At 36.6% G+C, this 26,024-nt stretch overlaps 3 protein-coding genes across 16 annotated transcripts in view; 1 reads left to right on the plus strand and 2 right to left on the minus strand.

The window, feature by feature from the left end:
* The window catches only part of LOC129727008 (E3 SUMO-protein ligase PIAS2), a 73,662-nt gene that overhangs the window by 7,273 nt on the left and 40,365 nt on the right, over positions 1 to 26,024 (plus strand). For 5 of the 13 annotated variants that reach the window (XR_008728457.1, XM_055684350.1, XM_055684358.1 and 2 more), the window contains exon 1: positions 24,357 to 24,407. The exons of 1 other annotated variant lie outside the window; for it this stretch is intronic. Coding sequence is in view for 9 of the 12 variants with exons in the window: in XM_055684350.1 (XP_055540325.1) it covers positions 24,372 to 24,407 (36 nt within the window). In the remaining 3 variants the exon portion in view is untranslated. 7 more of the 13 variants (XM_055684361.1, XM_055684354.1, XM_055684352.1 and 4 more) reach the window with 7 other exon arrangements.
* LOC129727012 (uncharacterized) lies at positions 1,661 to 5,388 on the minus strand. Its single transcript, XM_055684367.1, has 2 exons — positions 4,704 to 5,388; positions 1,661 to 3,820 (listed from the first exon to the last, which is right to left on the minus strand). Exon 2 carries the CDS (start codon positions 3,548 to 3,550, stop codon positions 2,468 to 2,470), a length of 1,083 nt encoding a protein of 360 aa, XP_055540342.1. The 5' UTR covers positions 3,551 to 3,820; positions 4,704 to 5,388; the 3' UTR covers positions 1,661 to 2,467.
* On the minus strand, positions 9,041 to 19,038 carry LOC129727013 (uncharacterized). Of its 2 annotated transcripts, XM_055684368.1 has the most exons (6): positions 18,795 to 19,038; positions 11,670 to 11,792; positions 11,178 to 11,541; positions 10,763 to 11,113; positions 9,875 to 10,028; positions 9,041 to 9,812 (listed from the first exon to the last, which is right to left on the minus strand). In XM_055684368.1, the coding sequence occupies exons 3-6, from the start codon at positions 11,178 to 11,180 to the stop codon at positions 9,541 to 9,543; spliced, it is 780 nt and encodes a 259-aa protein (XP_055540343.1). In that variant the 5' UTR covers positions 11,181 to 11,541; positions 11,670 to 11,792; positions 18,795 to 19,038; the 3' UTR covers positions 9,041 to 9,540. The 2 variants fall into 2 exon arrangements, with proteins under 2 accessions (XP_055540343.1, XP_055540344.1); XM_055684369.1 differs by lacking the exon at positions 18,795 to 19,038 and having other exon boundaries at positions 11,670 to 11,833.

The raw sequence follows: 26,024 nt of genomic DNA on the forward strand, positions 1-26,024 counted from the left end.
TTTGATCATTATGAAATAAAATGGACATATTACACTACAAATCTTCTTTTTTTTATAGGGGGGAGTTTGTAATGATTTATTTATGTACTAAAATATCTATTCAGAATTAGTATTGTGTGTTCTGCCACAAATGGTGACATTTCAACACTATTATATATATTTGTACGCTTTTTAGTATTATTGAATGTTCTTAGCTTTCGCAGTTAAGATAATGTAATTGTAGGAAAATTGTTAAACCTACTTGTCAAGAAAAAAAAGGAATAAAAGGAATAAAACGAAACCTAAAATAAACTTAAAACTATCTTACTGACTATAAAGTGAGCTAATCGTTGCAATTGAGGATTGCAACGATTTTTGTCGGAATTTGTTGATAATTTGGCTTGACATATTTTCTAATGTTTCTACATTAGTGAGCGTATGTAGCTCGTTCGTGCTAAACCAGGGAGGACGCTTCAAAATCATTTTCAAAAGTTTATTCTGAATCCTTTGAAGTGTCTTCTTCCTGGTTGCACAACAACTTGTCCAGATGGGAACTGCATATAACATTGTTGGTCTAAATATTTGTTTGTATATTAACAGTTTATTCTTGAGACAAAGTCTAGAATTCCTGTTGATAAGAGGATATAAACATTTGATATACTTATTGCACTTTGACTGGATATTTTCAATGTACTCCTTGAAAGTAAGATTCTTATCATAAATTAGCCCTAAGTATTTAACTTGATCAGACCAATTTAAGACCACACCGTTCATCTTAATAACGTGGTTATGGGTGGGTTTGAGAAATGAAACTCTTGGCTTATGAGGAAAAATAATTAACTGTGTTTTTGAAGCATTAGGGGAAATCTTCCATTTTTGTAAGTATGAAGAAAATATATCTAAACTTTTTTGAAGCCGACTGCATATAACACGAAGGCTTTTTCCTTTTGCGGAAATGCTTGTATCGTCACAAAACAGAGATTTCTCACAACCTGGTGGTAAATCAGGAAGATCAGAAGTAAAAATGTTATATAAGATTGGGCCCAAGATACTCCCCTGAGGCACACCAGCTCTAACAGGCAATCTATTAGATTTACCATTTAGATAGTTAACCTGGAGAGTGCGGTCAGTTAAATAACTTTGTATCATTTTTGTGAGGTAAAGCGGAAAACTGAAATTTGACATTTTAGCTATTAAACCTTTATGCCAAACACTGTCGAATGCCTTTTCTATATCTAGAAGAGCAGCTCCAGTCGAATAGCCTTCAGATTTATTAGTTCGAATCATATTTGTTACTCTAAGTAACTGATGAGTAGTGGAATGCCCATGGCGAAAACCAAACTGCTCATTTGCAAAAATTGAGTTCTCATTAATATGTGTTATCATTCTATTAAGAATTATTCTTTCAAAAAGTTTGCTAATAGAGGAAAGTAAACTAATTGGTCGATAACTTGATGCCTCAGCTGGATTCTTTTCGGGTTTTAAAATTGGAGTGACTTTGGCATTTTTCCATTTCGTAGGAAAATGTGCTAGTGCAAAGCATCTGTTAAAAATTTTACCAAGAAATTTAAATTACAAATCTTCTTTATTGTGAATTATCAACCATGTAAATATAAAAGTTTTTCGATTTTTGTTTTCTGCTTTTTATTTAACCAAACGATTGATACAATTTTCTGCGAAACATAACTTTTTTATCAATTTGCTCTATAGTAAAAGGTGGTCCATCTAAAATATTCATAACCATGACATAAATTTCATTTAGCTTTTCTCCGATTTCAAACGCCTGATAATGTTTGTTGAAACAGTGAACTTTCCATCTTGACGCAATTGCGTAGTCTTCATTATCGTATTTGAGAAATTCTAGTATTTGATACAATTCTACTATAGATTCTTGACTTACTGCTACGAAGTTTCCCGAGCAATACTTTGTGTTTTTGTGTGTTATGGACTGAGCGGTTTTAACAATTTCACGCCTATCAATGCTAAAATTACAAACACTATCTACATACGGTTTTTGGCCCCAAAGTGATTCATCGTAAATACAGTCTATCACACTTTTGGAAAAAGACGAGTTTACTACATCGTGAGTAAAATATAAACTAGCTTTAATGCACATAGTTAAACAAACATTTTTTCTTGACGAGTTGACATCAAAGTATTGCTTGAAATCTCTGTGACGAACTTCTTGGCGGAAACATGACATTTTCCTTATGGGGCGCTATTTCTTATTATTCTTGGATAGCGCGTCAAAAAATTTTGCTTAGGCTTCAGATGTTGATTAAATAGTGTAATATACTGTTTATGATGCTCACTAACAAGATTGTTCAATCGTTCTAAATTTTCCTTTGTGAAAGCGGGTAAGTCAATGGTATCGATTAATTCTATTAGTACGGTGGCATAATTCCATACAGCATCGTCTGGTGGAAAGAAAGAACCGAGAATGAAGGTGAAATTGTGACTAAATACAGCCATTTCATTAGCCGTCATTCTAAGGCTGACACATTTTCCTTTTCTTTACAAATTGTTCTTCTAAGTCTGGCATGCGAGACAGGGCTTGCTCAAACCGATAATTGTTTAACATTTTTCGTTTCCTATTAATATCATCTAGAGTACAATAACGTTTCGTGTAAATACAATGGTTAATTATTTCAAGAAACCCATAATGACACACTCCCATACTGTAAAGATCATGCATAGAGTCCGCATAAAAATTTCTAATTACGTGGAAAGATGTCAATCCATTGAACGCGGAACTGCCAGTTAAACCAGACTCTGACTGTTTAAGTGTAACGTCTGTTTCATAGTTTTCGATCGTTCGTAAGTATTCTTCGTATTCTTTCGTATCACACTGCAAGAATTCTCTCGGCCTTCGGCAGAATCTACAGTAGAACTTTGCCGAAAATGATCCAGCAAACCGTAATGTTTGGTGAATACCTAGGTTATCTCCTTGAACAAGCATCAACGAAACGTGTATTTTGTATTCTCGGTTACTGGTATGGATAGTAATTCCATTTTCTTCGATTTTTTTGAACACATCTACTACATGCTTCATAAACGTATCTATTCCATGTTCAGAAATATCAACTTTCTTGATTGCACCGGCAATAAATACATTGCTTAATTTACTTAGTTGGTGCTCAGGCAGTGTTGGAAATGAATAATATAAACCAGAAATCGAATGCCTTTTGTTGTGAGAGCTCAATGGATCATTGATCTCAAATTCATCGGTATAGAAAAATAGTGGAATAATTAGTTTTCCTGGGTGTTTATCAACATTGCTTTGATATAAAATACCACTAACGAAATTTACATATTTATCTCTGACTTGCATTAGTTTGTTGATGTTGGTGATTATATCTATTAATACATTTTCGGTTTCAAAAAATTTTCTGATTTGAAACTCTATATCCAGTAAGACTAAATGTGTAGATTTGATATTAATGTCACTGTCTACTTCATTAATGCTATTGTTCTTAATGATAAAAACTCTTGGCTGTTTAAAAAGATCTGATTCTGTGAGAAACTTGAAGATTTTGTGCTCTGTATCAATGAAATCAAACATGGTAGACATTTTATGTAGATAGATATCAGTAACATAACGTGTTTGCGGGTCGAAAGTTTGAAACGATATTACTGAACGGATGAGGCCTTCAAGATGACTATTCAAATCTCTAACTCTAGATTGAACATCAAGAACATCCTTTCGTGTTATGTTACGCCGTTTGTGGAGATCAAGCAGGAAATTCAGTGCCTGGCGATCAATATCCCGTAACGATTGAACAAACCCACTGCTCTCGGTAACCGTTGAAGCTCTTTGGGAATGTACTGCTGGAACTGATTCCTAAAAATAAGGAAAAAATATCTGTAGTACCCTATGGAACTGCGAGGTTTTTAGGTTTCAATTTTAGAAGTTGTATATTTATAAAGAAAGAACTAATTCCGAGCTAGGTTTCAAGTCTATATTCGGTTCAGGTTTTGTGAGGGGATTTTCATATTTTCAAAAAACTAAAGGCCCGAATACACACACGGCGTGACAACGCCTCCCTGACGTAAATTGTCAGTACCTTCTTTAAACCTTCTAATGTGCCTTCTAGCATCTACCATCTTCCTTCGTCTACACGGAAGACGCAAGCACGCCGTCTCGAACTCCGCCGTGTGCTAACCTTCTTGTTGTCAAGCCACCCAATTCATGTTTGTTTATGTTTGTTGGAAGAAAAAATAAAGCAACACACTTCTAGGACCACCAGCAGGCGAAAAATGGTACAACACGGCGATGCCACCGCCTTCGCCAAAAGAAGGCGACACAAGGCCGTGTGGAAGGCACGATGCGTCTGCACGGAAGGCAGTCAAGTACGCAGCCGAAGGCGGCGAACGACTACCTTCTCCAATAGAAGGCACAGCTGAAAGGTTCTGGCTGGAAGGCGTCCCTACGGAAGGCGCGATTACGCCTTTTAACCCTCTAGTGCCCAATACCGCCATTTGGCGGGCTTCAGTCGAAGTTTTGAATAGCTTCAATTTGTACTTAAAAAGTGTTTATAATGATTCATAGTGATTTTACCGAAGCCCGTTTAGAAATTAACTTGGACACTAGAGGGTTAATTTGTATGGAGAAGGCATCATTACGCCGTGTGTGTATTCGGGCCTTAAATATAGCACTCATACATTCTTCGAGGCAGCATTTACCAAGTAGTTTTAATAAAATAAAAAATAAAAATGGTGCTTACCAGTGGTGATATATCATTCGTGAGTATGACAGATTTATCTCGATGTTCCTGCTCTTTTTTTTTTTTTTTTTTAATGGGGGATTTGTTAGTAGCTTAAGTATTTATGATAAATATTAGTAAATAATGAGTATGTGTGTCCAATCACAAATGGTGACTTCTCAACACTGTTAGAAATTTGAAATTTTAATTGTTAGGATTTGTTTGCTTTCGCAATAAGGACTTATCATTCGTAGGGATTTAAACCTACTTGTCAGAAAAGGGGAAGTAAACTTACAACTAACTTAATTGCTAACTTATTGGCTATAAAGAGAGCTTATCGTAGCAATTGAGGATTGCAACGATTTTTGTCGAAAATTGTTAATAATTTTATTTGACATAGCTTCTAATGGTTCAACACCAGTAAGTCTATGTAATTCGAGTGTACCAAACCAAGGAGGACGCTTCAAAATCATTTTCAGAATTTTATTCTGAATCCTTTGGAGCGTTTTCTTCCTTGTTGAACAGCAACTTGACCAGATCGGTACAGCATAAAGCATTGCTGGTCTAAAAATTTGTTTGTAAATCAAAAGTTTGTTCTTTAAACAAAGTTTAGAATTCCTGTTAATGAGAGGATATAAACATCTCGTATATTTGATGCACTTGGCTTGTATACTCTCAATGTGCTCTTTGAAAATAAGTTTTTTATCATAAATTAGTCCCAAGTACTTAACCTTGTCGGACCAACTTAAAATAACCCCATTCATCTTGACAACGTGATTATTGTTTGGCTTGAGGAAAGACGCCCTAGGCTTATGCGGAAAAATTATCATTTGAGTTTTAGAAGCATTGGGAGAGATTTTCCACTTTTGCAAGTAGGAAGAAAAAATATCTAAACTTTTCTGCAATCGACTGCATATGACACGAAGGCTTTTTCCTTTTACGGAAATGCTTGTGTCATCGCAGAACAATGACTTTGTGCATCCTGGAGGCAAATCAGGAAGATCTGAAGTGAATATGTTGTATAGGACTGGCCCCAAGACTGAACCTTGAGGTACACCTGCTCTGACAGGAAATCTATCAGATTTAGAATTCTGATAGACAACCTGCAGAGTTCGATCAGTAAGATAATTTTTTAAAATTTTGATAAGGAAAATCGGAAAATTAAAAGTTTGCAATTTCGCAATCAAACCTTTATGCCAAACACTGTCGAATGCTTTTTCTATGTCTAAAAGAGCAGCTCCAGTGGAATAACCTTCAGATTTGTTAGCTCGTATCATATTAGTAACTCTGAGCAATTGATGAGTTGTGGAATGCCCATGGCGAAATCCAAACTGTTCATTTGCAAAAATTGAATTTTCGTTGATGTGTGACATCATTCTGTTAAGAATAATTCTCTCAAACAGTTTACTTATTGAAGAAAGCAAACTGATTGGTCGGTAACTTGAAACTTCAGCTGGATTCTTATCCGGCTTTAAAATTGGAGTAATTTTTGCATTTTTCCATAATTTGGGAAAATATGCAATTTTGAAGCAGCAATTGACAATTTTCACTAAAAATTCCATTGTGCTCTCAGGGAGATGTTTGATTAGTATATTAAAGATTCCATCGTCACCAGGTGCTTTCATATTTTTGAAATTTTTAATAATTGATTTAATCTCATTCAAGTTAGTTTCAATTATTTCTGCAGGTAAAAAATTCTGGGAAGAAATTAAATCAAATTGACGTGTGACTTCATTTTCAATTGGACTCACAAAATTCAAATTTGAGTTATGAACACTCTCAAACTGCTGAGCAAGTCTTTGAGCCTTTTGTTCATTGGATACAAGAAAACGTTCACCATCTTTTAAAACTGGAATAGGCTTTGAAGGTTTCTTAAGAATCTTCGACAGCTTCCAAAATGGTTTTGAATATGGTTTCAATTTTTCAACTTTAGTCTCAAAATTTTGATTTCTCAGAAGAGTAAATCTATGTTTAATCTCTTTTTGTAAATCTTTATAAATAGTTTTAAAAACAGGGTCACGAGAACGTTGATATTGACGTCTGCGGACATTTTTCAAACGAATTAGAAGTTGAAGATTTTCGTCAATTATTGATGAATCAAATTTCACTTGAGCCTTTGGAACAGAATAATTCCTGGCATCAACAATTGCACATTTTAATGCTTCCAAAGCGGAATCAATATTCACTTCGTTTTGCAAATCAAGCTCATTATTGAAATTTCTCTCAATATGAGTTTTGTATCTTTCCCAATTAGCCTTGTTATAATTAAAAACAGAGCTCATAGGGTTTAAAACTGATTCATGTGATAAAGAAAAAGTTATTGGAAGATGGTCAGAATCAAAGTCAGCATGTGTGATCAAATCACTACACACATGACTTTGATCTGTTAGCACCAAATCAATTGTTGAAGGGTTTCTTACAGAAGAAAAGCATGTAGGACTATTCGGAGACAAAATAGAATAGTATCCTGAAGAACAATCATTGAATAAAATTTTTCCATTGGAATTACTTTGAGAATTATTCCATGAACGATGTTTAGCGTTAAAATCGCCGATTATGAAAAATTTCGAACGATTTCTGGTGAGTTTTTGTAAATCACCTTTAAAATAATTTTTGAGCTCGCGTGTGCATTGAAATGGTAAATATGCTGCGGCAATAAATAAAATCCCAAGTTCAGTTTGAACTTCAATTCCCAAAGTTTCAATAACTTTCGTCTTAAGATGGGGAAGAGCACGATGTTTGATTCGGCGATGAATAACAATTGCAACTCCACCGCCGGAACCCTGAATCCTATCATATCTATGAACCACGTAATTGGGATCATATTTTAATTTTATGTTAGGTTTCAAAAATGTTTCAGTAATAATTGCAATATGCACATTATTTACTGTTAAAAAATTAAAAAGCTCATTCTCATTGGCCTTCATTGAGCGAGCATTCCAATTTAATATTTTAATTGTTTTATTTAAAATCATTGCTAAATTTTAAATTAGAAACAATTTTAATAGTAAAATTTGTGCCTATTTGAATGGCTTCAAACATTGATTTTGCCTGCAACATGGCGTTCATAAGATCGAACATTGCCTGTTGCAAAAAAGAAAGTTTACCTGCCGTAATAGGCCCCAGGCAGTTGACATTAGAAAAAATATTTTCGGTAGCAATATTAGCTGGAGTGATAGGTGTACAATTATTATCTAGCGTGTTTTGCTTACCCATATTAACGGTCATTTTCGAACTACCAACACTAGGCGGTATAATGTTCGAACTACCTGTAACCTGTGCATAAGTTAAACGGGTATGCAAAGGAGTAGGTAAACTATGCGTCACTGGTACGCTTGGAGAATTTTGTTTTGAAGTTGGTTTTAATTGAGAAATTGAATTTTGTTTACCTTGCCTTGCCTTAACAATTGCTAACCGGACTGGGCATTGATAAAAATTTGACATATGGTTGCCGTTACAATTCGCACAGCGAAAATTTTTACTCTCTTTCACAGGACATGTGTCCTTTTTGTGAGAAGAGTCTCCACAATTAAGACATTTTTGGTCCATGTTACAGAATTTGGAACCATGGCCATAACGTTGGCAAGTACGGCATTGGGTGATATGCTTTTCACCTCCGCCATACTTCCTATAAATTTCCCACTTTACACGCACATTATACAAAGCATGTGCTTTTTCAAAAAATTTTAAGTTGTTAACCTCATTGCGGTTAAAATGAATTAAATAATTAACAAGGGAAATTCCAGTTCTCTGACTGTTTTCGCCTCGTGATTTTTGTTTCATTAGAATTACTTGGGTAGGTGCTATGCCAAGTAATTCTGTTAAAGTAAGTTTGATCTCATCAACGGTTTGATCGTTGGTGAGACCTTTCAAGACAACCTTGAACGGCTTGGCGTTCTTGGTGTCATATGTAAAAAATTTGTACATCTTGTCAGTTAAATACTGGACAAGACGATCACGACCCTTTACTGAGTCGGCTAATAAGCGGCATTCACCTCTACGGCCAATTTGATAGGTAACTTTAACGTCAGAAACAAACGTTGAAAGTTCCTTTTTGAATATATTAAATTCAGAAGAAATAGTTACCACAATAGGTGGAACTTTCTCCTTTTTTAAAGATTTTATATTTTGTATAGTTTCATTATTAACAACTTCCATTTCACCAGCTTCTTGCTCAGGCAAAATATCAAAAGGATTGTCACTACAGACACTCGAAGTATCAGAAAGAGATGCCTCTCTTTTCCTCCCCGCAGCGATGCGAGGTTTCTTTTTCCGTCCAGCCATTTCAGGTGGTACGAAAAAAGTTAAAACAAATGTTAAATTCAAAAGTAGGTAGTCTTGAGAAAGACTGATGGGAAATAACTTTCAGGTAGTCTTTAAAAGACAAACTGACAAAACACAAACTTTGAAGCTATAGGCAGTCAAAGACCAGTCCACAAGCAACCGAAAAAACGTCTGATGTTCCTGCTCACATCGCTGCTCTGCAGCGTTTATTTGTAGATGGGTTCAAATATGTCTTGAAAAGCGGTATACAGTTGTCAATTTTTGTGTACATTTTTTGTACGTGCAAACCAGACGAAGTGGTTTCTCTAAATTATGAGTTGGTAAATGTTTTATATATTGCGAAGCTTGTGTGGAAATGTATCGGCAATCTTTGACGAAGCAACAAATAGAGTTATTCATAGACATATCGCTTTAATCTCTTCGATTTGCTTATATTGAGCTGGCGCTCTTGTGTCATAGATAACTTCTTCGATAGTGTACCACACAAGCTTGGTAATTTTTGAAAACGGTAGTTTAAAAATGTTGCTCATCTTAATCAAGACATCTACGGCTCGAGCCGCTGAATCCAGTTTGTTCACCACGATATATCCTCGTAAAGCACATAGAACTCTCTTTTCGTAGAGGTGTAATCATCTCCAATGGCGACTATTTTGGGATGTGGCGTAATATTTTGGACAGCGTAAGCTTCAAAAAGTGTTTTGATGGACTCGCACGCAGAGTCCAGACTACCAGCAAACATTAGCACATCTTCCTGTGCGGTTAGAATTGCTGGTCTCATGGTCTTTGTAATTTTGCTAGGCTTTACACAACAATTGAGTAGAATTGAAAAGCAACAAATGAGGGCATCTAAAATGAATAAAAATAACATAAATTAAGTGTGAATGTGATAGACTATTAATAATCTTTACCTTCAGATTGATTTGAACGATTCATAAATTCCAGCACTACAAGAGAGTTCTGGCTTCGAACTTTCAATATGAAATACGTCCTTAATTTGTCGATTATATTTTTCCAGTTAGCTCTTTTCTCTTTGTATCCCAAATCACGGTAATCTTCATCGATCTGGAACATGGAAATGAGACATTAAAACTTATTCGATTCTTTCAACCGCAAGCTACCGTAAAACGCATAAAAGTCCCATGTATAAGAAGTTCTATATAATATGAAACTGATACGCGGCATAAAATAAATGCAAGAGATCTGCTATTCTGCATATTGGCCATGAAATATAAGTACTGTGAACTGGGTGAAATTTTCACACAGTTCAATAACGGCAGATTCATTGGCATAGCGTGACTGAGTGACACCCGGGGCGGAAAATTTGGGTGTAAACCCCTTATGCTGCAATTAAACTATCTTGTGCTCAACAGTTGTGACTTGACTTGACTATATTTTAAAAAACAAGCAAACCGCAACAAAAAAATCAAATTTCGTGGGTAACACATCGATAATTGGTAATTATTTTCGCGAATGTCACCCTTTTGAAGGCAGCTCGCATGAAAATTATTCTATTGGGTGTCACCGCCCACCACGCTACGCCAGTGGGCAGATTATAATTGATGTGAATATGCTTCAGTGAGCAATATTATCGTTACAGTTTAAATCGGTATTCCTCTTTAACTACACGTTATATATTGTGTCGGAAGTCATGCATCGGATGGACTAAACAGCACCTGACTTCCGACAGTGTGTATAACGTGTAGTTGAGAGAAAAATCGATTGTCGCTAGTCGATAAAACCAGTTTTTAACTAAATAGATAATATGCTACTTTCGGCGAAAAATGTTGCTTGCTTACCAGTTGATATCCGAGCTCCTCTTTATAGTGGGGATATTTTATTAGAATATCGCCACACTTCAGGCTTCTTAAGCAGGTAATGCGAAGGTGAAACGTTTCCTTCCACATTTTTAATACAATATCCCACGGATGGACGTTGAGCTGTAACCATCTTCGTGCCTGGTCAACCTTGGAGTCCCGCTCGATTATATCTGATGTAGATGAGTTTCCATTTCCACCCAACTTCCTTTGATGGTCTAATTCCCTATCTTGCCTTTTACTGATGGTCTCTTTCAATCGTTTATATGCTTGATGAATGCTACCACCGGGATTTCGCCGCTCAGGTGGTGCTGCTGGAATATAATACGTAATCTAAAAGTATCAAAATTTATGATGAACTTTTTGTTGGGTTTTGTTACGGAAATTGCAAATTTACCATATCTTGCTTTTCGTGTGGCAGAAGAAGTTCAATGCATTGCTAATAGTTTTTCAAATAATCTTTCGAAAAGCGTCCTCGTCCTCCACTTCGCTTTATATGATTTTCCGCAATTATTCCTGATAGTTCTTTTTTGCTGTATTTCGAAAGTGTTCCATGTTCAGCGTTACTTAAAATAGCTTTGCCGGTGTCTGTACGCTTCAATAATTCTCGCAGGTCATTTGGCGTAAAGAACGTGTTGTCCAAGCTATCTACATGAGTATCGAGTTCTCGATTGTCTGATTCTATTCTCTATTTTCTGTTGTACGTCGTTTATTACATAACTAAACAGCGATACTTCCGGCACCTTATTGCACATATTAGCCTGTTGAGTTAGATATAATATACGGGTTAGGTATGCAAAGTGTTACGAGAAAATGCTGTTCTATTTGTTGAAGTGCTGGATTGTTAAATTTGACGAATAATAACAGTGCTAATTTTGAGTTTAGTTACCTGACTGACAATAGTCGAACATTGTTCGTCTACAGCTTCTTCTCTTTGGTCTAATAAATTCAAACTATCCGTCTCCACCAAGTAAAATTCATGCTCTATGTCAGGAATCTCCAACGCAGTGCCCTGAAGAATAGTAGAGTTTATGGAATTTTTTCTATCTGTTTTGTAACAGTCCCGGTAAACGCGAAAATGAAATAAGCAACCAACATGAGCGGCGTTAATGCGATTGTTCAACAATTCTTCGAAAACCATTATCCCGAAGCCTGTTTCCCCAAAAGTTATTGCCCCGAATGTACCGATGTCCCGAAGACCAGTTTCCCGACAAATTTTACATTGACAAGTCATATAAAAAAGGACGAAAACAAACAGAAAAAAATTATAAAAAATTCGAGTTCCAGAGTAATTTAGAACGCAATGGTAAAAAGTGACCAACAGATGAAGAGAAGTCATGTAAAGAAACGAACCCTCTAATAGACAAAATCGAAATAATAATCAGATCAAGCAAAGCTTATTCAACTTTATACGAAACCTTATTTTAAATTTATGTAGCACTTCTTTTCGTAAAACGGTTTTTGTCGTCAACTAAAGGGTGTGCGAGCTTGCTTAAATCAACACAAGCGGCATTACTGATGGTTTTTGTCTTTGATAAGGAATTTGCACGCTTGCTTATAGCGGCACTAGCAGCATTATTGCACACTAAGCAAAATTTCTAAATTATCGTTATTTTCCTGGTCAATGAAATCGTCATCGAGTGGCACAAGTTAGTTTGTCTGTGGTACAACGATGCACTGTGTCCCAGTGCTGAGTCGAGAAAACTAGCAGCTCGAACCCGACGTCACAACCGTGTGTGGGAGAGCTAGCCTACCGACATCACCAACCACAGAATTACGGGAACCAATGTGCTCTTTATTCACCAAACAATCCAATTTCTAAGTACGACTCAGGTCGGGAAATAGCCTTTGACAACAACAAAGCGGAAGAGTTTCAAACATGAACTCCAAGTAGTATAATACATCCAGCAAACTATACGTCCACTGTGTTTAAGCTTGGTTCGTCGATTATTCTGTTCATCATCGTCTCACTGCACGAAATCACCATATATATTTTGAAAACCCTTTGCGAAAAATGTCACTCGTCAACAATCTACAGTAACTGTAAAACCTAACCGCAAAAGCTATTTATTTGGCTCGCGCCTTATCACACGACTTCACATGGCATCAGACTAAAATCGTTCAACCAATAACGGTACCTTGTAGCACGTCACTACAGTTTGTAGTGACCAGCTCTAAAATAAAAACTAAGTCACTAAAAAGTAACTTGCTACCACCCCTGCAGAAAGAATAAACCACTACTGCTCGTACTAGAATGGCCTCATATAAAAGTTTACATAGCCATCAATGCATAATTTTCGAAATTTAGTGGCATTGATTTTACGAAAATTGATACAGCATTGTTTGGTAAAAAGGAACAATCCCATTGTTGTTTAATATCGGGAATCGTAATTCAATTCTGGGTATCATTAGGGGTCTTCACATCGAGCTCGTATACGAATACCCAGCCGTAAACCGTGTATCTTCCATTACTCGTCAATGGAGGTGAGTATTTTTACGGCTGGGTATTTGTTTACGAGCTCGATGTGAAGACCCCTATTATCTCTTCTATGGTATATTTACCATTTATTCGCTTATATTTCACTTTTTTGATTGTAACTTTTGCATTGAAAAGGCGCAACTAAATAACACAATACATTATACTGGTGAACACAAGTTTTGTCCTAGAATTCGAAGAACTAGAAGAGAAATTTTAGCTTTTTAACCATTCCTGTGTTAATTATACCACTGGCAAAGATAACTTTTTAGGGGCTTACATAAGTTTTCCCGTCAGCTAACGTAGAAGCGACGAATCCGACGAGCATTTAGTGTGTGGCATTTTGACGCACTTCTGGCTTCAAAATTCAAAGAAATGGATAGAAAACTATAATCTCTTTAGGAAAACTATTTTGAGCTCTGAGCATCATTTTTCCACTTTTGTCGACCAGTGTTATCGTTTGCTTTTTTTTGAAGTAGAATACTTCTCTGAGGAAGTTCGGCTACATAGGGATGTGAAATGAAAATCTAAAACCGAAAAAAGTGAAAAATATGTCCAATTTCAAATGCTAATAAATCGGTTAGTATTCGATGGATTTCCTTCGTTCTTGCAGCAATAGATTGAAAAATCTTCTAAGATTCTTCCCAAAAGAAGATAATTGCAATTTTATAATTCACATCATTGTACTATTAAAAATAGTCAAGCCTTGTCAAAACGCAAAATTTGACCTTTGATTGGTCGTTATATGATTGCTTCCCAAGCACGGTCGACAGAATCATATACCTTGCAATTGAAAACATGCTATTTGGCCTGTATAAGAGCCTGTTTCAGCCGAAGCCGCTCATAATAGTTCTAGACAGCGACGACAGAAGTCGTCCTTCCTTAGCAGCAGCACTAGCCCTGTGGTTGGTCACCACGTACGTCTCAGGAACAGCGTGGTTCTACTCAGCGTGTGTCGCCAGACTGCCATTATTCCCCCCGTGGTGGGGCAGCATGAAGATTGCCATCAGGAAATCCGATTTTGAACATCAAAATGCCTTTTTCAAGGCAAATAAACAATTCAATGAAAGTTAATAATTTTTGACAACGCAAGCAAGCATTCTGTGTTGGATCCTAGCAATTTAAATCTGTCGCGCCCGTTTAATTCACTGAATGTGAAATAGATTCCACAGTGCATGTTGTCCGTGTATCTTAATTCCCCCACTGTTAGGGCAGCTCAAAGGTTGTGATCAACAACCGATTTTGAACCGCAAAATGCATTTTTCAAGGCAAACAAACAAATAATTGAAAGTTAATAATTTTCTGGCATCAACACAAGCAGACATTCTATGCGGGATGCAATCAATTTCTGTTGTAGTTGTCTAATTTTTACTTTATTGAGTTAACCCCCCACTGTTGGGGCAGCGCAAAGGCTGCGATCAACATAACCGACTTTGAATAACAAACTGCTCTGTTAGAACGCATTCACAAAAGCAGTTAGTTCGACTATGCAGAGCTAATATAAAGTCGATTCAATCAATCAGCATGAACAGAATTTCGTCGTCTCCCAGCTGCCAACATGATGCAACACGCAACAGCGAGCAAACGAAATCGCTTGATGTTACAAGCGCAATACGGTTAGGGGTTAAATCGTTGCGTGTGTGAGAGTACCATCGGTGTTTATTCGCTGGATACAAAAATCAAATGCAAATTGTGGAATAATTCGTCTAAAGAACATTAGAAAATGGTATAACTGAAAAGCAAGGCGTGGCCTATTTCGTAGCACCCTTCGGCTATAAAAGAGTGTTTCTGGAAAAACTAGCTACATTCATTAGACGGAAGGTAAGCTGGATGGACCGTCCACAACGTTGACAGCAGTAGCAGCAAATATCAGCACTCAGCACCAAGGATGGAAAAACTCGTATCGCATAACAATCATTCGGGTATCATTTCTGAACATGCTATTTATAAGCTTTCAATCCTAGCAAACCATCGCTATTAAAAATCACAGGAGGGTTGTGTGCAAAGCCACGACCGCAAGGTTGAAGTAGAATACTTTTACAAGAGAGTTAACCCGGCTGCTTGGCATGTCAGTCATTTTTCCTAGTAAATAAATGTTGACCGCTCATTGGCAGTATTGAAAATTCTGTGCAAATGAAGTTGAAGTACTACTCAATTTCAGTTTGCACATATAAATACGACCTCACTGAACAGGAAAAGTGCAAACTCTTTGCGGCGCAAACAAGTTTCAACAGTCACAGTATATGTACATAGGAAATCAAATGAAGATAATTAACTTTTGGTTAAAGCTCAGAACGATAAAATATTAAATCTTCAATTCATTTGTTTGGTTGTCCTAAAAAGGACAGTTTGTTGTTGAAAATAAAAACCGGATATGACGCTGATTGCATCTTTGTGTTACGCCGATAGCGGGCGTTATGGTGAACTTGCGTATGACGTATGTAAAATGCATTTTGCGGTTCAAAATCGGTTGTTGATCACAACCTTTGAGCTGCCCTAACAGTGGGGGAATTAAGATACACGGACAACATGCACTGTGGAATCTATTTCACATTCAGTGAATTAAACGGGCGCGACAGATTTAAATTGCTAGGATCCAACACAGAATGCTTGCTTGCGTTGTCAAAAATTATTAACTTTCAATGAATTGTTTATTTGCCTTGAGAAAGGCATTTTGATGTTCAAAATCGGATTTCCTGATGGCAATCTTCATGCTGCCCCACCACGGGGGGAATAATGGCAGTCTGGCGACACACGCTGAGTAGAACCGCGCTGTTCCTGAGACATGGTGACCAACCACAGGGCTAGTGCTGCTGCTAAGGAAGGACGACTTCTGTCGTCGCTGTCTAGAACTATTATGAGCGGCTTCGGCTGAAACAGGCTCTTATACAGGCCAAATAGCATGTTTTCAATTGCAAGGTATATGATTCTGTCGACCGTGCTTGGGAAGCAATCATATAACGACCAATCAAAGGTCAAATTTTGCGTTTTGACAAGGCTTGACTATTTTTAATAGTACAATGATGTGAATTATAAAATTGCAATTATCTTCTTTTGGGAAGAATCTTAGAAGATTTTCCAATCTATTGCTGCAAGAACGAAGGAAATCCATCGAATACTAACCGATTTATTAGCATTTGAAATTGGACATATTTTTCACTTTTTTCGGTTTTAGATTTTCATTTCACATCCCTATGTAGCCGAACTTCCTCTGAGAAGTATTCTACTTCAAAATTACACATTCTCAAGCTTGCAAGCGACAACTTAGAGCAAAGAAATATATGGATTTTGTTTCAGTATTGCCTGGTTTAGGCGGAGCGAGCAACATATAGCGAGTGTTTCACAAAAGAATCGTAAACGATTGCACTCAAGCGATCGCAATGATTCTTCCAAATGTTGGTTGCTTGTAGGCGTAATTCGGCTACTCCACGTCGTACTTTCACCGTGATATACCACGATGATTCTTGGTGATTTCAAGTATCAGATGCTAATGCACCATGCTACAATTTCCGAAGCATTGATGATACCTATTTGCTCCGGCAAGCAAACAATTGAACGCAATCTAACGTTCATTTGGATTCATAATTTTGTATCACTGGCGATAATATCTCAAAGCTTCTCGCGGTAATGTTGAATGCAAGTGAACTTGGATACAATAAATACTATCGTGTTTGAATCATTCAGTCTCCTTCTATGGTATTCGGAACTCTTAGAAGCGAAAAACAATCAGCAGCGTTTCTATGGAAAACTTGTACGCGAGTGGAAATAGTTGAACGATAACTGATAAATCAAAGAACACATTTGCATGAAATATTGCTAGTGAGTGAACTTTTCCATGCTTGCTCAGCACTCAGCAGTAACAGAGGATAGCAGCGGGTTGCGCCTGTGGCTGCCTTCAAATTAAACAAATCACTTGCCCTGTGGTTGGTCACCACGTCTCAGGTCTCTGCCAGACTGAACACCAACGCGAGCGATCGGACGAGATTTTTGCCGTAAATCAGCCGGCACTTCCTCTAATGGAAAAGTTGTATCATTTTGTTCAGAAGAATATTACTATCGGTAATATTACAGAGATGCGATTGCATTATATCCGGTATGGAATTGAACAATTGTTCTTTTGAGGACAAATAAAACACTTAATTTGAAGAGTTAATAGCTTTGGGTACCAGTAGCAGTATGGTAACAGCCTCAGCGGTAGGTGCAGCCGGTACTTCCCTGAGGCCGATGTTATAAGAAAGTAAATGGAAGCGGCATTGCGAAACAGTTCAGATGTGCTTAGACGCGCGTCATTTTCGTTGTTGATATTATTCCCCACATGAAACGACGCGCCTTCGTACGATAGCGGCGGTATTAGCGGTAGATGCATTTGCCAACACTTACTCCAGTAAAGCCGTGTCTAATTTTCAATATGAAAACACCTTTCTATTGTGTTGCCCGTGCGCATTAGGCCTCTGCCAGGCTAAACGCGAAAAGCGGCGCGAACCGATTCGCCCGGCCGTACGTTAATGTACAGCCTCAAGTAGAGCTGTACATTAATCTACGGCCGGGTGAATAGAATAGAAACCACTTTTTTTCTGCTATCGGAGCTTCCTTGTCGGTTGAAGGTTTCGGCCTTCCTCCGGTGAAGCTCTGCCTTATGTTGGCAACTACACAAGCATTCTGGATTTTGGCAATCAAAACTTCTGCTGGCCTTACTTTGTTATCAGAGTGCCTGACTACGATTTGGTAATATTGTTTGAATTAAATGTTTACAAAATATTACAATATTTCTCTTTCTCCCATTCAATAAAACAAGTAATACGATACCTTCGTCATACGCAAGTTCACCATAACGCCCGCTATCGGCGTAACACAAAGATGCAATCAGCGTCATATCCGGTTTTTATTTTCAACAACAAACTGTCCTTTTTAGGACAACCAAACAAATGAATTGAAGATTTAATATTTTATCGTTCTGAGCTTTAACCAAAAGTTAATTATCTTCATTTGATTTCCTATGTACATATACTGTGACTGTTGAAACTTGTTTGCGCCGCAAAGAGTTTGCACTTTTCCTGTTCAGTGAGGTCGTATTTATATGTGCAAACTGAAATTGAGTAGTACTTCAACTTCATTTGCACAGAATTTTCAATACTGCCAATGAGCGGTCAACATTTATTTACTAGGAAAAATGACTGACATGCCAAGCAGCCGGGTTAACTCTCTTGTAAAAGTATTCTACTTCAACCTTGCGGTCGTGGCTTTGCACACAACCCTCCTGTGATTTTTCAATTTGTATTTGAGCCTTAAAAAATCACGCAAGTATCCATTTCTGGATCATCAATACAAGAATAGTTCTCAGAGGTTTTAGAAAACGCATATGAAAGCACAATCAGCTGAGCTATTGGCCTATTGGGCATAATCGCTCCTAGTGCGTTTGAACTGTAGAAACAATTATCTTTTTCACGGAACGTTTTAACTGCATATATAATAGGGCTCTTGCAGCTTCGTTAAATGTGCCCAACAGACCATATAAACAAGGTAGTCAAAGGAACTTACCGATACTGATTGGAGCAAGGGCTAATTTGTAAGCCGTTGATATCGTTACTTCAAAACGTCGTTGAAAATAAATCAATTCTACTTATAGGCCTCAGCCAAATGCCTGATAGAAGGCAACACCAAATAAAAGAGATCAATGCTTTAGGTTTTTTGATCATAAACTAACTCACACACTACAAAGGTATTATTTGTTTTTCCCGTTCAAACATTTAACGAGTGAAATCACTTTTATTTAGCAGTAGAATCGAAACCGAAAAATAACTTAACCGAAACCAAGCCAGAGTGAAAAAGTGGAAAAAGTCCAACCGCAACGCTCGCAACCAGCGTTGCCAGGTCATTTTTTCAAAAATCTGGAAAAGGCAAAATAAAAATCTGGAAAAAATCTGGCAGTCATTTCGTAGGGTGAAAGGTTAATTTTTCGAATAAAAGTCTTGGGGTACGCAAAATTTGAGGTGACAAAATTGCAAAATTTCGCGCCAAAATTGAAGTGATGACCTTTTTGCGGAACAGAGAAAATAAAATCTGGATAAAATCTGGATCATCCATGAAAAATCTGGATAATTGGACATCAAAGCTGTCTACCTGGATACATGTTCAAAAATCTGGATAATCCAGCTAAATCTGGATACCTGGCAACGCTGCTCGCAACTCACATTATAAGTTGCCAATTTCCAAACAAATGAAAATTAATCCAACATCAAAGTATATAAAATCAGGTATTGTATGATTCTCGTTATGGGGCTCTCGTGGATGATTTTCACTCACATCTGTTTTTGAATTCATTTGCTTTGAATGTCGGTTAGCATCCTTTAAAAAACGGAAGTCTTTTCTTTGCTTGAATTTTTATTTACCGCAATTCACATGATGAATCATGCCATTTAACATCAATTATCATTCAATCGAATATTTCATATGATTTTCGATGTTTGCATAATCTGATGATTCTTAATGATGAATCATTCAGTTACGACCTGGCAAGTTGGTTCAGTGTAGGTAGAATCTAGAGACTGTGTTATAAAGAGATACGCAAAGAGAAAAGCAGTAAATATGGCAACCCTTTGCTAATATTTTATTTTAAACAATTCTGGCAACCACATTTATTTTCGCATGACTTTTCATACGCACTAGAAAGTGTAATGAAATTTCGAAACTTTGTAAGGATATATTACTGAGTTTCAGTGCTTGTTCATACAATTATAATAATTTCCAATGCATCACTCATAACATGAGCATGACGAACACATTTTTCGTTGGAACCATAATTGCACGTGATTCACAGAATTTAAACTGATCACAACACACATTCTGTACGAAAAGTAACACGCATGAGTTTGTGTACTTTGCACACTTGGAGCCTCGATTTGACGGTTCACTTGGAGTTTCCGACCTCACTCTTTGCGTATCTGTTCATAACACCGTCTGTAGTAGAATCTACAACGTGTTTCAGAGGTTACCTCTGATGGAAATCTGACTAACGCCGGTACACTGGCAGTGTTGGCAGAAAACATGATTTGCAACATAAATTTCGACATACTCAACTTTGAACAGCTCCAGTGTTTTTTGGGACACCCTAGCTCTTTGATGTATTCGGCCAAGTTGTTAGGCATCAAAAAACCTACCATTTGAAGTCATGAAACCTATGCACAGTGGTCGGAAACGGTCGGAGACGAACTTAATTCTTTTATGCTTTAACGGTTGATGTTAGCCAAAGACAATGTTCATAAGAATTGTTTACAAAAATATAACGGAAATGTTGATAAGAAAATTTTTTGATCATGGCCTACTATCATAAAAATAAAAAATCTAACCTTTGATACAGCGAAGATACATGAATAGTTTCTTTAGCAAAGTTGTAGAACTTTTCAAAATATAAAACTTTGCAGAAGCTATTTTCGCTGTCAACCCCCTCAAATTTTGTTTTTCTAGTATAACTTTTTAAATATTGTTTTTTCAAGAACATAATGTTCTAGACAAATATGACCAACATAAAAACACAGGTTTCTTTCGAAGACAGCATGTTGCTACAATCGTTCTATACTGACCTAGATCGTTTTTTCATTAAATTATTTCCCAGATTTAAATGCGTATAGGGGAGAAAGAGGCGAACCGGTGCACATTATCAAATGTTTTTTTAAAGCTTAGACCTTGTACTATAAGCTAGTTAAACTTTGATACTTGACAATCCATAAATGAAAGCGTAGTGATGTTTTAGGTATGTATGTTTCTGGGGTTTTCTATACAAAAATGCACAAACTACATACCTGATTCATGAACGATGACTTGTGAATTTATTTGACAGATAACTTGCAATACTTTCAAAATTAGTGAGATCACTTCTTAGGTATATTTAATTGTTGATAGGTGCATCCATCAGTCATTCAGCGTGAGTAAAATTAACACATAACAGCAATGTTTATTGTTAACTATTTATTTCATCTTCATGTGTCTCGTTTTCACTCTCTGTGAAAATTAATATAAGCTTAGCATCTTTCGAAAATTCTTGATGCTTCTTTTGCGGTTTGACCCGCAAGCCGGCAATTACTGGATCTTAAGAAACCAATATACGACGTATAAGATCACCGTTAGTAACCGTTAGTCCGTCATTTTTGTTTTCAATGATGTCGAAGCGCATTTTTTTGATATTTCATCAAGTGGCAAAAAATAGCAGAAAACTAAAATTGGCAAGCTTTTCGATTAATCAATTTGATATTCATATTTCCGCATCATAATTTATTGCGTTTTAGTAACTACTTTACATAACCAATATGTAGGCGAAGATAAAGTTCATCACTACAATAGACTATTTTACGAGACGTTTCAAAACTCAATTCATGAATGAAATTTTGACAGAAAGCTCGGAACCGCTGACATAACGCAAGTAAAAGCAACATCAATGTCAGCAGGATCCGTGACACCTGTCAGTTAGTAAAATGGTCTATTTAACGCTTGGTCACAAAATTTTGTTCGTGATCTACTATGCACTGCCTCGCTGAGTAGTGAAAGCTAGCCAAACAATGCGCAATGGATTTTTTTTCTCCTACAATAATTACGGAAAGTTAACCACATAACGTGGTGATTTTGCTTCATTGATTAATAGTTGACTCTTCCATCTTCCATCTAGAATGAAGAGACAACAAGTAAACGAAATCGAAAAAAAAAATCGAGAGAAATGAAAGAGTCCTTTTGAAATGTTTCTAGAGACTCAACAATTTTGAGTAGTTGCGGATTAATTCAATAGAAGGTATATAGCTTTAAGAGTAATAATACGTCAACAATGCCCAACGTTTAGTTCAATCTTCTAAACTATGCTTTGGGTAAATTTCAGTTAATTTCATTCGATTGAATTAATATTAGGTAAAATGCGGATAATTGAAAAATAATCTATAAAATCGATCTCAAAACTTTCGCAAGTACCTTCCAATTTGGGGTTACTGACTTCATTAATTTCCCCTTTAAGCGCCTCCGTTTCTAGCTCCATTCTCACATTGCAATCTTCTTTTCAATTGACGGTTATTATTTAAAAACAGAAGAACAGAAGCACGTTCGTCACTTAAAATTACCAACTTAAAACCAAAACTACCATTATCAAAGAAATCTCTGCCACTTCCGCGAAATTAATTTCATCACGCGTGTTATGAATCAAACTACTCAATGTTGAATTTTCGTCAAAACACCCTCATTGAGTAAAAGCATGTGTAAAATCAATTAGGTTGAAATGACTCAGCGCTCCCATAGAGCTTTCTGACAGCTCAGTCACGCACACTAAACTCGGATTGTTTGTCTCATAAATGACTCTTGCTTAACTCTACCAGGGTTAAGCAAATCGAAAAATAAAGTCTTATTTTAGTTGCAGGAAATCAAATACTCATTTCGTAGGATACTATCCGTAAAAAAAATCACACAATCCGCGTATGAATAAATTAAGTTTTAAGTCAGTGAAAGAAAATGAAAATTCCGCAATCAATGCAGGCATTTTGACAGCACATTGTTGGCCTCATTTTCAATCCGACTTCACGGTGTAAAGTGCACCAATACATGCACGATTGGAGAGGTCTATTGCAAAACTACCCAACACATGAGTTGTATAAGGTTTACATCATTTCAGGTAGTTTGTACCCTCCGGTTGGGAAGAATTTGTTTTCCGTGTAGAGATACTCAGAGAGAGAGAGAGAGAGAGAGAGAGAGACAGAGATAAGCGATGAAAAATCCCGCCAATTTGGCAACTAGGTTTCAAATGTCAGAAATGCCAGATCTCTTCTCAAAGCGCAATGTTGACTAACCTTTCATTCGACTCGTATAACTGATGGTGACGGTGGAAATCCTGGGAAATAATAAAGTGCATCACAAAAACCGTGGAGCTGTTAAATTTTATGTTTATGTTTAATTTTATATACACTAAAGCCGCGTAAAAATACCGCGTAAATCCTGGAATCCGCGTAAAAAACCCACGTAAATTACGGAATCCGCGTGAAAAAACCTGCGTAAATTCCGGAATCCGAATGAAGAAATTCTGGAATCCGCGTAAGAAAAAAATACCGCGTAAATTCCGGAATCCACGTAAAACAAACCGCGTAAATTTCGGAATCCGCGTTAAAAAAGCCGCATAAAAAACGCGCGTAAAAACCGCGTAAAAAGTGATCTTAGTGTACTTTCCCCATAATTGATCATTATTTTGTTGATCATACAAAAGGTTTGTGAACCACCAGTTAAAAAGCACTATGATAAACCAATTTGGAGCATTCTTAATTCATTGTTTAGCAATAAAACATGAAAACGTGAAAATAAATATATCCTTTATTGGCCCTGACACAAGTAAAAGAGATTTTTAAGGCTGTTCGCACTTACACGAATTCTAATATGCAATTGTCAATTTATGTGTGAAAACAAAAGCAAAAATATTTCCCTCTTTCACTTTCGCAAGTAAAAACCAAACCAATATCAACAGAGTCGTCAGGGCCAATTGTACTTGATTGCAACTCCTTTCAATGTTTACCGCTCTTGTTCGTTTGTCTCGGATTTTGACATGTTCGTTTGGCTCACAACATTCGCATATCTCTCCTTCTGAGTATTGCTAAACTACACTAAAGCAAACCGGCTTCCATCTGGCATCACTTCAGCATCATAATGAAAGAAACGCTAGAAGGAAAAATGAGCAACAATAATGAAGTTTTGCTAGTCGACCGCAACGCTCACATAAATTTTGTATGTTCGATTTCGACTTTATTTATTTACCATTCGGTTTGAGATATCAACATTCGCTTATTTTAAAATGATAAATATGTCATGAAAATTAATATGATGTAATGGTGACAATTTGAGGTATGTAAAGGGATATATGAAAGATGTCTGCTTGAAAAGCTTGAAATAATGCGGGTTTTGTTTTGCTAGGCATTACTGAGCAACTAGTACAATGCTTTCAATTTTAGAGCCAGTTTGCAGGAAAACAAGAAATAGTGTTGAGTGCAGTCTACAGCTATATTTTAGTAGGTTAATTTTCAAATAAGTGCCAACGCAGGGAATGCTATTTGTGTTAAGAATGTTTTTAACACCGGCCATGGAAAGAAAGTTCAAGCGGATATGAAACCACGGAGCCTAAACGTACATGTTACATGTGTAAATACAAAAAGTGTTAAGCAGTCGTGCCGTTTCATTCTTCTGATGTTTCATGGACTCTATATGTTGCAGATAATCAACCTTAAACGTTGTTTTTTGGTTTACACTATTGACATGGTTGACTAAAAATTGGTCGAACTCTGAACCCGTTGAAAGGTTGAAATAATGCGGGTTTTGCTTTGCTAGGCATTACTGAGCAACTAGTACAATGCTTTCAATTTTAGAGCCAGTTAGCAGGAAAACAAGAAATAGTGTTGAGTGCAGTCTACAGCTATATTTTAGTAGGTTAATTTTCAAATAAGTGCCAACGCAGGGAATGCTATTTGTGTTAAAAATGTTTTTAACACCGGCCATGGAAAGAAAGTTCAAGCGGATATGACACCACGGAGCCTAAACGTACATGTTACATGTGTAAATACAAAAAGTGTTAAGCAGTCGTGCCGTTTCATTCTTCTGATGTTTCATGGACTCTATATGTTGCAGATAATCAACCTTAAACGTTGTTTTTTGGTTTACACTATTGACATGGTTGACTAAAAATTGGTCGAACTCTGAACCCGTTGAAAGGTTGAAATAATGCGGGTTTTGTTTTGCTAGGCATTACTGAGCAACTAGTACAATGCTTTCAATTTTAGAGCCAGCTAGCAGGAAAACAAGAAATAGTGTTGAGTGCAGTCTACAGCTATATTTTAGTAGGTTAATTTTCAAATAAGTGCCAACGCAGGGAATGCTATTTGTGTTAAAAATGTTTTTTACACCGGCCATGGAAAGAAAGTTCAAGCGGATATGACACCACGGAGCCTAAACGTACATGTTACATGTGTAAATACAAAAAGTGTTAAGCAGTCGTGCCGTTTCATTCTTCTGATGTTTCATGGACTCTATATGTTGCAGATAATCAACCTTAAACGTTGTTTTTTGGTTTACACTATTGACATGGTTGACTAAAAATTGGTCGAACTCTGAACCCGTCTTCGTGTCCAGTACCGTTATAGGGAAAATTGCAGACGCTAATGAAGGTAGAACAGTACATCTGTTTTTGCGGAACGATTCCTTTGTTGGACTTTGATTACTTAAGGAGATCGTAGCTGACGGCTTTGAGCACTGAATTTTTTTTTTACTTGGACTAACAAAATTTACTACTATTACTGTTTCTCCGTCAGATATGAAGAAAAGATATTAACAGTAAGAAAATAATACCTAGATATATTGACTAATGTTGGTAAATATTTGTGTTAACCACATTCATATCCGTATTTCAAAAAAGTAAATCACACTAAAGTGTTTCATGTGGATTTGGGAGTTTAAGCGGTTTTTACACTGATTTCAGAAATTTCCGTGTTTTTTTACGCATGAACAAAAATAATATATTCACATGTTTTTTTTTTAATGTTACAGAACATGTGAGATTAAGTTACAATTTTGTATGCAATTTCAAGTACGTGTGCCTGAATTTTAGGACAATTGTTTTCACAGTAGTTATCACGAAATCAAACTTGAAAGGAATACGAAAGATTTCTTTGTGATTTCTCTGAAATAACACGAGTTGTTTTTGCATGTCTTTTTTTAAACAATTGGGTTGTTTAGCTATTTCGGTTTTTATATCATCTGAAAGAG

This window comes from Wyeomyia smithii, chromosome 3 (assembly GCF_029784165.1).
Source record: "Wyeomyia smithii strain HCP4-BCI-WySm-NY-G18 chromosome 3, ASM2978416v1, whole genome shotgun sequence".
In the NCBI taxonomy this organism is placed as follows: domain Eukaryota; kingdom Metazoa; phylum Arthropoda; class Insecta; order Diptera; family Culicidae; genus Wyeomyia; species Wyeomyia smithii.

What these genes read in the sequence shown, in the direction of transcription:
- LOC129727012 (XM_055684367.1), bottom strand. Translation starts at nt 3,550, where the DNA reads ATGTCTACCATGTTTGATTTCATTGATACAGAGCACAAAATCTTCAAG.
- LOC129727013 (XM_055684368.1), bottom strand. An exon ending in AGGAGCTCGGATATCAACTG is followed by an intron (nt 10,029 to 10,762) that starts GTAAGCAAGCAA and finishes TCCATGTTCCAG; the next exon opens with ATCGATGAAGATTACCGTGA. An exon ending in TCGTTCAAATCAATCTGAAG is followed by an intron (nt 9,813 to 9,874) that starts GTAAAGATTATT and finishes TATTCATTTTAG; the next exon opens with ATGCCCTCATTTGTTGCTTT.